The sequence below is a fragment of the Borostomias antarcticus genome (assembly GCF_949987555.1).
Source record: "Borostomias antarcticus genome assembly, chromosome: 5".
NCBI lineage: Eukaryota > Metazoa > Chordata > Actinopteri > Stomiiformes > Stomiidae > Borostomias > Borostomias antarcticus.
Window position 1 is genome coordinate 4,341,471 of NC_140238.1, and position 15,009 is coordinate 4,356,479.

The 15,009-nt window shown below is 50.1% G+C and overlaps 1 protein-coding gene across 1 annotated transcript; it reads right to left on the minus strand.

The window, feature by feature from the left end:
- Positions 1-504: 504 nt before the first annotated feature.
- ldlrap1b (low density lipoprotein receptor adaptor protein 1b) lies at positions 505-13,718 on the minus strand (the record flags this gene model as incomplete). Its single annotated transcript, XM_084438385.1, has 7 exons — positions 505-1,579; positions 4,543-4,577; positions 5,015-5,148; positions 8,329-8,424; positions 12,351-12,423; positions 13,174-13,319; positions 13,601-13,718. 7 exons carry the CDS (start codon positions 13,716-13,718, stop codon positions 1,435-1,437), a joined length of 747 nt encoding a protein of 248 aa, XP_084294511.1. The 3' UTR covers positions 505-1,434.
- Positions 13,719-15,009: the final 1,291 nt, after the last annotated feature.

A 15,009-nucleotide genomic window follows, 5' to 3' on the forward strand; every position in this document is an offset into this window, starting at 1 on the left:
ATGAAATATGCCTCTTTCATGTTCAAAAAGATATTGATAGAAAATTCACATTCCGATTCAAACAATTACGACGGGACAAGTGACAATTGTTAACTTTCTGAACTTACCACTTCGTTCGCTAGTAGGACCACCACGACTTGATTTCCTCATGTGCGCGCAGCGCGGGCTCACGTTGGCATCAAGACGTTGGTTGAACAGCGGTCTCTTTCGGTGCACTGAGATTTATCAGCCGATTTATTGGTTCCTAATAAATTATTTATTATTATTTCTAATAAATCAAACAATATGGCGCCTTGCATGTCATTAGATCCCAAGCATTTAAATAGTTTTATTCAAAAAAAAAAAAAAAAGTCTCACGCACTGATAATTGCTTTTATTGATTTTGATATGGATGCAACCTATTCAAAAATTAATTAAATTAATTTCAAACTGCAACAAAAATGTCAAACGACATGGTCATGACATCAAATCCACATCCCATCTCCCCCAAACAAAAAGTTAACCCATTAAATAATTGTCAGCAACAGTGGTAAATACAGTATAAGTATGATGAGCTTGATGGTTATGGAAAAGTTATTTCCCCAAAATGAAATGATGTGCTTTGGAGAGGGATGATAGGGGAGTGAAAAAATACATCTTGCAATAGAAAAAAATAAGATACTCTCTCACACTCACACACACACACTCACACTCACACTTTTAAAGCCTTTTTTGTCCAGATATGACACATTTAGCACAGAGCAGGTGACATGAGACCCTATTTGTTCACATCTCATTTTTTTGGGCTTGGCTCACTGGTGGCTTTACATCCGTACCCAGTGAAATCCTCTGAGCAAGTTACACCTCCATCCACAGGTACCAAGGAAACAAAACTGCCACTCCCAACACTACTGGAAGGTTTTGCATCCAACACTGACCGGGCATGTTTTGACGTTTATATACCCATATGTTTATCTCTCCTTGTGCCTCGAAGCTTTGCCTTTACAAAGTGATTTTTACTCCACATCCATCAATTTTTGTTTACATATATACATATACATGGTGTACACAAATACATACAGTAAATACCATACATACAGAGGGCAAAGAAATTGAAACAAAATAGCAACTGCACTGTGCACTGTGGACTGTAACAAAGTGATGACTGTATAAACCGATGAATGTATGTTAGAGGGGGAAGAAATATTGCTTTGGTCTGAGTTCTGGGCACCGGCAGCACAGGTTGGCCTCCGTTAGACGCCTCAACATCCATAGCCAACAGATGGCGCCACTGAGAGGTCTGCTGCAGAGAGGATAGGGTCCAAAACCCCACTGATGTCACGAGTGTCCCTCATAGTCCCTCCACTGCTTTCATCCGTTCATCCCCTCTCTTCTGCGCTCCCCCTCTTTTATCTCCTCCCTTTTCTCTCCCTCCTTGTGACTGCGTTCGCCTTTTCAGAACCCGAACATGTCGTCTTTCTCGGCGACGTCTGCGTCCGTTTTGTCCCAGCTGCTTGGGGACAGGCACTCTTCGGTGTTCAAGTCCTGAGGGTTTACCCCAATGTCCAGGACCTGGGGGTTAGTGCGAGACTCAGCGAGTCTGGGGGAGGAGGTAGGGGGAAGGGGGGAGGGAGGAAGAGAGAGAGAGTCATCTCAGTTAGTCAATTCATCATGTTCATAGCTCATAGTTCATAGTTCAGTCTATTTGATGGCATCCTGATGAGATGGTGTGATAATCAATGTGGGTTTTGTGGAATATTCAACCAGACATGTATTTCAAACATTACTGACAACTACAAAAACAGTATATTTGAGTTATTGCTGAGCCATCTAGACATAGAGTATATGAGACTGCATGGTTGGTGAGAAGAGAATCCCTGAGCACAGTTATATGATTCGACACTAGTCAAACTCAACACCAGACAGATTCTCAACACTTCTAGCGATTCTAGCACATGAACACCACTCTGTCCTCACCGTGACTTGACACTCATTCAGTGCCGCGGCAACAGCGGGGACAAAATGGCTGATGGCGTGAGGCAAAACACACAACAACAAGAGACGTCGTGATTGACCATGGACAGAATGCAACAAAGTATCACATCGGTGACAGAGAACCCTGCTTTGTGTGACCCAGAGCTGCGGAAGCCTCGGGTCCGAAACGCCAAAACTTCCCCTGGCGGTTGGTAAGAGACCTGGCTTACGGTAACATTACCTCAGCGTTTGGGGCGGGGAATCGGACAGGGTTCTGAGCCATGTTAATGGGATGTTCTTAGAGGTACTTTATATAGAAAATGACTACATTTTTGTAATGGTTGTATGGTTGTGTGCTACGGTATGTCAGATGTGCTGGGAGTTGGGGGGAAGATGGAGTCGGTGTCAGAATGGAGGGGAACGGGGAGGGCGACTATGAGGATGGGAGATGGAGGACACTGTGTATCCAGTGAATGATGCTGTGTCGTTACCTGAGTATGATTCAAAACTATCCAGACTGCGGCTGGGAGGGGTGCAAAGGAAATGTTAAGAGTCAGACAGCATAAATCACACAGGTGATCAACAGGGCAGGGCAGCTTAATGGAGCTCCACCTGGAAAAATTGTAGTACCACACTGCTGCCAGCAGATGGAAACGCAATCCCTCTTATGGCAAATAGGAATCGGTTTGAAATAATTGGCCAGCAGATGGAAACGCAATCCCTCTTATGGCAAACAGGAATCGGTTTGAAATAATTGGTCATCAGAACGCCTCACTTTGTATCATTGTTGTAAGGAATGTACAGAGGAAGGAGCGTGGCCTCCTACTTATGCAGCTGCCAGTCAACTAAACTACAAATAAAGAACAGTATCGGGTTCAGGTAGAGTATCAGGTCGAGAAATCCAGCTGGTAAACACAACACTAACAAAATGGGGGAAATGGCTTTTTTTAAACCATGGCCTTTCATCGCTTCACAGACCAACTGACGTCGGTAGTGGAGCCTGTTCCACTACTGTTCTGAGGGTGACAGGTCTGTGTGTTCTCAGAGGTCTGTCACAGAGTAACAGAAAGGCCCTGTTGAACCACAGCAGGCTGTAGGGAGCAGGAAAAAAGCCCAGCTGCCAATAAACTGGATTTTCTTTGCTCAAACTCAGTGGAAAAATCTGAACTCGCTTCACCTCCCCTCCCTGGGGAGAAGTGAGGAAAGAACAAGCATAAGCAACAACAAAATAAGTCTGCCAATACTGACAGTTTATAAACAGAGCAGACATTGCTGTGTTATCACTACTATTTTTTTTGGGTCTGCTTTGAAAAAATCCATAAACAAAGTTCTTCTTCAAGCTTGTAAAAAAACACAAAGAAAATTGTTCACTTTAAAGTTACTGAAGTGGACGAAAATATCCACTGTAGTGGCATATCAACTGCAGGCACTAATGTAATAACGAGTATTCAAAGTTAAAAGCAGTCTGGCCACGTCAGTCCATTAAACACAACTGGAAGTCCTAATTTAGACATATAAGTGACTAAACTTCAAACTCAACACTTTCTAAAAGAAGTGGTCTACGATGCAGGAGAATGAGAGTGGAGGTCAACGATGCAGTCAGGAGAAAGGCTTCATCCAGGTTCTCCGTTCTCTCTACCTCCGTCAATTTTCCTCAATTAAGGCAATCTGACACCTTTAACCTTTAATTAACGCTGCCACCTTTCCTCAGTATCTCCTAGTTGACCAGCTAGCAGGAATTAGAGTGGGTGTAATTACTGTCTGCAGACAAACATCTGATCTCAAATTGCCTGTTAGCGCTTGATTACAGGACCTCTGAAGAACACTCGCCAGAAGTGAGAGAAATAAAGAAAGAGAGAGAGAGAGAGAGAGAGAGAGAGAGAGAGAAAGAGAGAGAGACAGAGAATGAAAGAGAAAAAAGAAAGAGCCAGCATCAAATCAACTGACAGCTAATGCAAAGCATCACTGTGGGAATTGAAATCGCTGATAAGAGGCCCAGATTATTACTTTTGGGGGCTATAGCTATAGAATAAAAACAAATGATTGCATCTTGGCTTTCCCAACTCCCTGCGCAGTCTAACATCCTCATCTGGTTTATGATACAGAGGCATTTATCCAATATGGACCTCTCTGAACTCGGCATGGGGCTGATTAGCTAGCAAATCCCTATGAAGTTTGACGAATTCCTGTCTATGCAAGCGCACAAAGACTACCACAGGGGTTTCTCAACTGCTACCAGCGTTAGCAAATGTCTGCCACGTTCCCTCTCCTCTCCCTCTCCTCCAGTCCAGTCAGCGTGCGGGCCCGGGACAGGCAGACAGAAGAAGTAGTCCCTGTGGAAGGAGACGTGGCGGCAGATGACACCGGGCGGCGCTGAGGCCTGTAAACCGAGCTTGTCGCTCTCTCCCGGGCCACCATGACCATCGCCCGGGAGTGGCGGCGTTTAATGCCGGACGACGCCCCGAACCGCCTGGCTATTTCCAGAGTGGAGCGGTTTACGCGCGTGGAGCTGTGCGGCGAAGAGAGCGGAGGAGCAACGCAGGAGACGCAAGCGCAATCCCCCCTCCCCCTCTCACCTCCCCCCCTCACCTTGAGAACGCTTCGTCCAGACCGTCCTCCAGCTCCTGAGAAGCGACCAGAAAAAAAGGCGAGGTGAGCGAGTGTCATGCTGAAGGAACAACAAGTATGCAACATTCATTTAGTGCCCCCCCACACACGCACACGCACACACACGCACGCACGCACGCACGCAAACACACCTCTCCTCCACCTTAGGCACCTGTATATCAATATCCTCCACCTTACGCACCCCACACCCTCCCCAGCAATGAAGACTATCTGATATGACAGGTTTGTTTTCAATACACCATTGTCCCCGAAGCAGAGCCCATTCAAACCTCCAGCAGCACACAAAGCCTGGTGTTTGAATGCAGCCAGCAGTAGCGTGTTAGGAGTCAATATCGTATTGTTTCTGTCTTGGCTAATCATTTCCCCGTCTTATCTGGGCTCCGCAGCCCGGCTCGGCTGAGCGGTGCTGCCCGGCTCGGCCCCGTCGTCTCACCCAGACGGTGTTGTTGTTCTCGGTGGCGTGGTTGTGCACCATGAACGGGTCCGGTTCGCTCTCCGTCGTCCCCGAGTGGACCAGTGCCGCGTTGGAGCCCTCGGCCAGGTCCAGAAGGTTCCCTGTGGCCACCTCTGCAGCGCGGGAGACACGCCGTACACACACACACACACACACACACGCACACACGCACACACACACGCGTACACACACATTTTATTTAGACTATACACAATCAGTATCCAGATGAAAGTTTTATAAAATACTATTACTTTCATAAAAATACTATTACATGCAGAGGTAGGTGACACATCGTTATCAGTGCTAATACCCCGTCACTCTTTTTCCTCTGCTTTAACGTATGCACGTGCACGCACACACATGCACGCGCGCACGCACACGCACGCACGCACAAACACGCACACACACACGCACACACGCACACACACACAACGTGGTAAACAGGAGCAAACACACGGGAGGCTACGATGGCTTGATTAGGACCCAGCCTTTGTTATTACCCTCCTAATGTGTGTCATCAACTTGGCCATCTGTGGACGGCCACTTAGTGATGAGTGGGCACGGCATAACCCTCTGACACACACACCTCACCATGGAGACATGACAGGCCTGTAATGAGATCTGCTCTAATGGCAGTGGCCGCAGCTGTTTAATAGGGCTGGGGGAATGTGTGTGTGTGAGAGAGAGAGAGAGAGAGAGAGAGAGAGAGAGAGAGAGTGAGAGTGAGTGTGTGTGTGTGTGTGTGTCTGTGTGTGTGTGCGTGTGCAGTTACCAACAGTAACGCCTACTCCAAGTCCTTGGTAAGAATAGTAGTCTCTCTTGGTTGGAAGGTAAGGTTAAATCTCTCAGCAACTTAACGTTGAATCTATAGACCGGCACTCATGTCCCTTAAGCACTTTCCTCTATCCCAGGTCTCCATTATCCTAAGATGACCTTTCCTTCACTGAGGACTCATGAATGAACAACCACAGCAGTTCAGCTACCTGCTCCACAATCTCTCTCCATCAACGCTGCACCATTGACATTTTCAGCATCTTGACTTTCACCAAGGAAGCAATTATCAGAGGGTGATTAGTCATCTGATATGTCTGTTTGGAGCTGATGGAGGGATGTGTGTGTGTGTGTGTGTGTGTGTGTGTGTGTGTGTGTGTGTGTGTGTGTGCGTGCGTGCGTGCGCTAGGATGGCATCTAGAATGTTCCCATGGTACTGGAGCATTAGATGTGATGGGCTGGAGGTGACGGCTGTCGGGGGCACCGCCTGGCTGACCTACCCCCAGGGACTGAGGGGGCGAACTGGGGGTCAGGGGTGTCAGATGCCTGGCCCCTTGGATCCTACATCACAAAGCGGGGGTGATATAGGAATACACGCACGTGCACGCACGCACGCACACACACACGCACACACACACACACACACAGGCTACTGTGACAGACAGGATGCCAGCAAAAGGAGGGAAAGTATCGCGTCTGCAGAATACAGCTGAATCGTCTGACAAAAGCATTTCCTGACTGGCTCCTCGAATGAGGAGGACAAGTCTGTCAGCGGGGTGTCATATTAATACTGATGAACCCGAGTAGCTGAGTCCCCAGTGACTCATTTACAGGATCAACACCACCTAAAGGCTCCACCCATATCTTACTGTACTATAGAAGATGCACTTGTGAGTTCTGGCGAGTAGTAGTACATTGGCTTTTCCTACGTTAAATGCACTTATTGTTAGTCGCTTTGGATAAAAGCGTCTGCTAAATGACTGTAATGTACTGTAATCTTATTATGAAAAGGGGAAAGCTCTTTCAACCAAAATGCTTGCATCCATTTTTCTCCTCAACAGGTTGGTCAATCCATCCAAAACTGCACACGCTCATTGAGCATCGGCATAGGCAGGGACTGACACAGCAGATTTTTAAATTTGCTGTTTATACGACCATTTGCAAGCATTTTTGGCGCGGGGTTGTGCATGTGCCTCCCCAGAAGCCGAGCACGTGCACGCCTCCCTGGTCTCACGCCCATCCCACTGTTAGCCAGAAGTGAAGGACCGCTTAGGACGTTTGTCTACAGTCGCTGCCAACAAAGGAGATTTATTATTTTCTGACGAAGCAGATTTTCCCATCTTCGCAAATTAAAGCTGTTTATTAGCATTTTGGCGCGAGTTGTGGCGCGCACAAATCCCTGGAAGTCAACGTGTCGTTGTAGCGTGTGCATCCCCGAGTATGGACTAGTTATACTGTACCTAGCTAATCACTCCATACGACTGTGACACCTGGAACATTCGGGGACTGCTGCCAAGAGTGAAGCAAGTACAGTGCATTAATACTAGGACACCGAACCTCCGTCACACAAAAGAGAGCGTTTTCTAGGCCAGGCGATGTGTGACTAGCTTCCCACTGGAGAGATGATCTGCAAACCAGACTGATCCTAAAGTGGATCCACGGAGACAGAGTCAGCTGAGATTGAAGGGGAATTAGAAGAATCCCACTCTGGCTGGCAGCGTCTCAGATGATGTTTTCAGATGATTCTAGGTTAATGTACTTTACATAGACAGTTAACCCCCTTCTTTCCATAGAAAAAGGGAGGAGAAGAGATAAAATGGAGTGATGGAGCAGGAGTTAATGAGCGCACAAAACCACATGGAGCATGAACCCAAGGGCCATGAAGAATGCTTTTAAATCAAACACCGTTTCCTATGGTTGGACTACTCTCCTTAACATTCCGTTTGAGTGTTTGAGTGTGTGTGTTTGTGTGTGTGTGTGTGTGTGTGTGTTCGTGTTCATTTTTAATCATTACAGTACTTCAGCCTTTGCAATGTGGCCAATTATAGCTATTGCAATAAAGACAGTGGCAATTAAGACACACAGAACATGCATATATCCAATCATACAGTGTTCATTAAATCTTCATAGCAACAACTTGAGACTTGGGTAATTACAAACCATTAAGCAGCCTACAGTATCACAATCTGAACTGCACCATATGGATATGAATAGCGTGTGTGTGTGTGTGTGTGTGTGTAGGTGTGTGTGTGTGTGCGTGCGTGTGTGTGTCTGTGCGCGTGTGTGTAGGTGTGTGTGCGTGTGTGTGTGTAGGTGTGTATGTGTGTATGTGCGCCTGTGTGTGTGTGTGTGTGTGTGTGCGTGTGTGTGTCTGTGCGTGTGTGTGTAGGTGTGTGTGTGTGTGTGTATGTGTGTATGCGCGCCTGTGTGTGTGTGTGTGTGTGTGTATGTGTGTAGGTGTGTGTGCGTGTGTGTGTGTGTGTGTATGAGGCCTTGTATATTCAGAAACACTAGTGAATCACCTCCTCCCTTCAGCCTGCCCAGACTGGCTGAGCTCTCAGACTGGGAGCTGCCGGCTCCCTCCCCGTCCGAACCCGACTTCACACGCTTCTCCTTCTCTGTGAGAGACAGACGGAGGAAGAGAACCAACACAAGTATCACAAAACCGTACATCATACATTCACAAGTTCATGGTCAGAGATGGTAACCTTTGGAAAAGGGTCTGTATTTACAGTACATATACCCTTATGCAAAGAAAATATATTCCCCTAACTATTAACTGTCAATATATTATAGCATGTAAAAAATATGGAGGAAATATACAGAATGACATATGATACATACGTAATATATTTAATAATCTATTGTGGAATTGTCGCTTTTCATATATTACAGTATATTGGAAAATATATCCACTAGTTTCCTATATATGGAAATGTGTTGTGTCGGCTGCGCCTCGTGCCTATGACCGTGGTATATAGGCCATATATACCACACCCTCTCATGAGTTATTGCTTCAACATATCGCAATATATTTTTGTTTCATAAGGGTAGACAGAAGTAAACATGTGGATGTTACATAAGTCTATAAAAAGACAGACAGACACTTATTTATTGTAACCACATTGAGACCGAGGAGAGTGACCGACCCCAACAGTAAAACCTCCTATTAGAGCTCTCTTAAATGTAGCAGTCGGTGACCGGAACATTTAAATTGGGTCGAACCAAACAGAACTCAGGCGATGCCCCCCCCCCCCCCCCCAGCTGATTAGAGAGTGGTGTGGGTGGAGCAGATAAAGCCCCTACCTGCCGGAGCTGTAAACAGGGCTTAAGTAGCGACGCGGAGCCACTCGAGCGCAGAGACAGAGCTTTCCTCAGACTTCCTGGAGAATGTTTTCTCTGAATTGTATTCTCTGACTCGGTCTATTTATACTAGACTATACTACTATACTAGTCTAGTTGATACTAGAGTCTCTCGACCAAGAAGTGGGTCTCCAACGGACGTAAACATGCGCGCACGCACAGAAATAACAACCGCACACTTCCGTGGGTGCGGCGCTATGTGAGTTTATTTCTCTCACACACACACGCACACACACACACACGCACATACACTGTGTGTGTGCAGGTCTGATATGCATTCAGAAGGGTTCTCTCTGCAGCTGACCAACTCTTCCATTAACAGAGCCGCAGATTAAAAGCACATCCCTCAAGGACGCGGTTCTATTAAGGCCGCCGGTTGTGTGGATCCTCCTCGGCCCCCCGCGCGGCGAAGCCACGCCCCTCTCCCTCGCCAGGGGTGGACGAGCGGCCATGGCGGAGTTCCAAGCCCCGCTGCGTGTTCCTCTCAGATGAGTGGGCGGCCTTCAGACCGGCAGGGTGTGAGACGGCCGCCTACCAGACGCCATATGTGTGGCGGGGTTCACGGTGGCCGTGTCTACGCCAGAGGCTCCACTGCGGATACACGTTTGGGATCTGTACTCACACTCTTGTGAGTGCGTAATGGACGCCGAGCGCTACTATGAGTGCGTAATGGACGCTGAGCGCTACTATGAGCGCTACTCTGGGTGGGGGGTGTAGGTCAGACGCATATTACGGTAGCTACTATAGTATTACTAGAGTATCACTGTGAGTGAGCATGGGGGGGGGGGCGAACAACACACGGAAGGAACGGAACAACACACCCTGTTCCTACCACCATCCTGTGTATGTGTGTGTGTGGTTGTAGCTTCCATGGCGGACTCGAAGGCTTTGTTGTCCGTCCCTCCCCCCCCCCCCCCCCCCCCCATCTCTCTCTGCCCACCAGAGGAAACTTCCTTTGATATCTTCCTCTCCGCTAACAGAGTCCCGCTCCGCCCAAACGCTCCCCTCTCTCCTGCTCTCGGCCGACGAGCTCCATTGTGTCGAACGAGACGAGCAAACGCCGGCTGAGCCAATCGGTGGCGGCGGCCTGACAGCACAGAGCAAGGGGGGGGGGGGGGGGGGGGTGGAGAGGCGTCTAGAGAACCGGAAACATCTGTAGTTCGCAGCTTTTCATATTGATGTGGGAGAAGCGGAGCCATAACAGCCAAAACACAGAGGCGCAGAGCAGTCTGCCACTCCCGTGGAAACGATCATATCATGAAGAGGAAATTAATCCAAATTAAAGCGCTATCAAAATGAGCTGTGGTAAACAAACATAACAAACTGCCTGTCCAAAACGCCAGAGAGGAGAGGAGAGGAGAGGAGAGGAGAGGAGAGGAGAGGAGAGGAGAGGAGAGGAGAGGAGAGGAGAGGAGAGGGTGAGTAAATAAAGAGATTGGCGGTGTGTGTTGAGGTTTGAGTAAATACCCTTTCCTTCACACTCTCTCTCTGTCTGTCTATCCCTGTCTCTCCAGTTCCCTGTCACACCTCTCCCTCTCTCCCCCTCTCTCTCTCACTCTATCCATCCTCCTCCCTCCCTCCCTGTCTCTGCCTGTCAGTGATAAACAGAGCAGGATGCAGAAAGGGGGAGGAAGCCAGAGCCTCAGAGGGATCGAGGCAGCAGGTGCCAGACTAGACTGACGGCCACAGCGCCCGCACATTCGACTGGGGCCTCCCCGCCAGCCACACATGCCGAGAGAAGACTCGTTTGTGTGTGTGTGGGGGGGGGGCGCGGTGTGTGTGTGTGTGTGTGTGTGAGTGTGATATTGCCTTCGCACGTTTGCTACCCTCAGCCCCAGGAGTTCAAATTTACATACAAGCCATACATGCAGTAAATTACATACATGTACTGCTGACCTCTGGGAAACCGTGCACGGGTGTGTGACACATCCTGCCTTACACAGCACTTTAGATCTGCGTGTGTGCGTGTGTGTGTGAGTGTGTGAGTGTCGGTCTGTATTATGGAGGGTAGTGAGATACTGAGTGAGCATAGCTACAGCAGCACCAACATGCCTGAAAATCTGTCAAACGCCGTTAATAAAACGTCACTGAATATGTGTATTGAGTGACTTCACACTGAAGCAGCTTTTTCCACACGGCTGGGAGTGGACTTCCACACGCCCACATGTGACTCATGACTCACTCACAGCACAGGAAACAGGGCGCCTTGACCTCACAGTCCACATGAGCACAGGCTACACTGTTCACTCAACTCCTCTCAATACCCACATCTCTATCTCTCTATCTCTCTATCCCTCCATCTCTCTATCCCTCTATCTCTCTATCCCTCCCTCCATCTCTCTATCCCTCCCTCTCTCTCTATTCCTCCCTCCCTCCCTCTATCTCTCTATCCCTCTTTCCATCCCTCTATCTCTCTATCCCTCCCTCCATCTCTCTATCCCTCCTTCCATCCCTCTCTCTCTCTATCCCTCCTTCCATCCCTCTCTCTCTCTATCCCTCCTTCCATCCCTCTCTCTCTATCCCTCCCTCCCTCCATCCCTCCTTCCACCCCTCCCTGAGCAGGGGACTTCACTAAACTAAGCCAGACCTCCCTTTTTGGGTTACATTTTACTATGGTGGGATTGTTGCTCATCTATGCCAAAATGTCTGTGTGTGTGTGTGCGCGCGCGTGTGTGTGTGTGTGTGTGTGGAGAGGTCGAGCACTGCACCGGTGTTTCCTAACGGGGCCGAGGCCGAGGCCTGGAGGGACGTGGGCGTTACCGATGTCGCCACTTAGCGGAGAAAAACCACGGCGTGTGAACGAGCCTCGCGGCGGCGCCACTCCACCGCCCTCGCCCTCCGCAACCCCCCCTCCTGACACCCGAGAGCCGGACCGCCGGACACGCAGAGCGCAAGAACCAGGAAGGAGGGAGCGTCTCGTGGGGTGAGAGAAAGAGGAGACAGGAGGAGGAGGAGGAGAGGGTCGTGAAAGACAATGAGAGCGCAACAGAATGAAAGAGAGATGGAGAGTGATACGGACGCAGAAGGAGGGAGGGAGGGAGGGAGGGAGGGGAGGGAGAGGGGGGAGGGGGGGGAAGTGGGAGAGGGGGGGAGAGGAGAGGGGGGAGAGGAGACTGCTTCCGCTCATAGAATATAAGGCATCTGTCACACTTCGCCGGTCGTCGGGGGCGACCAGGCGTACCTTCTTTGGCAGCCTGCCAGAACTCGAATGCCACTCTGAAGGCCTGGGCCACGGTTAGAGTCACTGCCTGAGCCTGGGGAGGGAGAGAGAGAGAGAGAGAGAGAGAGAGGGAGAGAGAGGGGGAGAGAGAGAAAGAGAAAAAGAGAGAGGGAAAGAGAGAGAGGGGGGGAGAGGGGGGGAGAGAGAAAGAGAAAAAGAGAGAGAGAGGGAGAGAGGGGAGAGAGGGGGAGAGAAAGAGAAAAAGAGAGAGGGAGACAGAGGGGGAGAGAGAGAGATAGGTAGAGAGAGAAAGAGAGAGGGGGAGAAAGAGAGAAAGAACCGTTAGTGTCACAAACTACAGGCGTTGGTGAGTGATAAGAACAGAGGCTGATGAGCAACACGGGGGGCGGGGGGGGGGGGGAACGGAACGGAACGAGAAAAGCAGAAATCCTTCCTCGTCAAGGACACTCGCACAGGGAAGAGAAACCGGGGTGTCGGTTGCAACTTCTCCTCCTCAAGTTGTTTATGTAGCTGGGAGGATACGTGGCCTTTGGGTCAGAGCTAAATTAGCAAGGGGAAGGAAAAACAGGGAGAGGCCCACTGCTCACCCCCCCAGGGAGGGGCTGACCACAGAACTCTCCTCTCTTTCCTCTGTCACTCGGTCATATTCTCCCTCCTTCTAACACAGACATGACACACTGGACATCATACACACACACACACACACACACACGCATACATGCACGCACACACACACACACGCGCACAGACACAGACACGCACAGACACGCACAGACACGCACACACACTCACACACACTCACACACACACAGTTGGGACTCACCACTTTCCTCTTGGTGCAGAGGAAGGCGTGGCACTCCAGGGTCTCGTTCTGCTGGCTCTGGACGATGTAGGCGAAGACTTTGTCGTGCATCTTGTCCGCCGTGCAGTACGATATCCTGACCAAACGAGAGACGTTTTTAATAAGAGCTGAACATCTCAGAGTTCACGGAGTCCGCAGACTCGGGCGGGGCCAATCCCGCGCGGCCTCCAACCAAATCTGATTTACACCCTGAAAATCTCACATTTCCATCACATGAGCTATAACCCCGGAGCATTCCTTTCAAACACAACCTGACCTGCACACAAATACAGTACAGACACACACACACACACACACACACACACACACACACACACACACACCCACACCCACACACACACACACAAAAGACACACACAAAAGCTAGCTTGCGGGTAGAAAATTGAACGCAGCCGGACATCTGCGTTGGTGCCAAAGGGCCTCCATTCGTTCCCAGGCAGCCTGTGAAGTCCTGAGCCCCCTGCTGGGTCCCCCGGCACTGGGCCGGCCTGGCGCTGTTCAGGCATGATTGGATGGAGTTCAACCGTGACTGGATGGAGCGGGCGGGCCGGTTAAGTACACGGGCCGGTTAAGTACAGTACCAGGCTCTCTGGTCTACCTGACAGAACCGCCCCCCCCCCGCCCCCGTCGCGTCACGTCGGAGCTCTGGAACGCGCTCCGCCCCCCGGGCATGGCGTCGGGGCTGGTGACGTCATCCGCCCAAGTCCTGATTGACAGGCGTATAGGCGAGTGAGGGAGGGGGAGAGAGAGAGAGGGGGGGGGGGCGGAGCACCAGAGGGGGAGGGAGGTGAGGTGACAGGGATGAAAAAGCACCCATCATCCGCCGCCCCCTCTCCCCTCATCCTCTCTGAAAGAGATCAAAAACGTCTATTTAACGAATGACTCACTGATATAAAGATGTAAGACCTGTAAAATAAAAAAGAAAACAAAGAAAAGAAAGAGAATAATAAAAAGTTTGGAGCTGCATGGTGCGGATGGGAGGAGAGGTGCAGGGAGATTTACGACGGACGTTGGGAGGGACAGCTTTTGGCGAAACCGGGGCGTCTGTGTGAATCCATTTCATTTATTGCTCGTCCATCTTCTTAGCGGAAGCCTCCGGAAGAGGAGACGGGCGAGCCGGTCGCCATCCCGGGGTCGCAGCTGGGTAGTGAGAGGAGGGCGGAGGACGCAGCCAGAGGGCCGGCGGAGGGGTGGAAGAGCGGGAGATTGAGGATCGGGAGATTGAGGATCGGGGATTGAGGATCGGGGGATTGAGGATCAGAGGGATTGAGGATCGGGAGATTGAGGATCAGAGGGATTGAGGATCAGAGGGATTAAGGATCGGGAGATTGAGGATCGGGGGATTGAAGAGCAGGAGATTGAGGATCGGGGGATGGAGGATCGGAGGGATTGAGGATCGGAGGGATTGAGGATCGGGGGATTGAGGATCGGGAGATTGAGGATCGGGGGATTGAGGATCGGGGGATTGAGGATCGGGAGATTGAGGATCGGGGGATTGAGGATCGGGGGATTGAGGATCGGGGGATTGAGGATCGGGGGATTGAGGATCGGGAGATTGAGGATCGGGAGATTGAGGATTGGGGGATTGAGGATCGGGGGATTGAGGATCGGGGGATTGAGGATCGGGGGGTTGAAGAGCAGGAGATTGAGGATCGGGGGATGGAGGATCGGAGGGATTGAGGATCGGGAGATTGAAGAGCAGGAGATTGAGGATCGGGGTGAATTCACTGCGACGTTATTAAACCTGCCAGCTCCATCATCATTACAGTAGAGTGAGGAGATGGGGCAGGCAGGAGG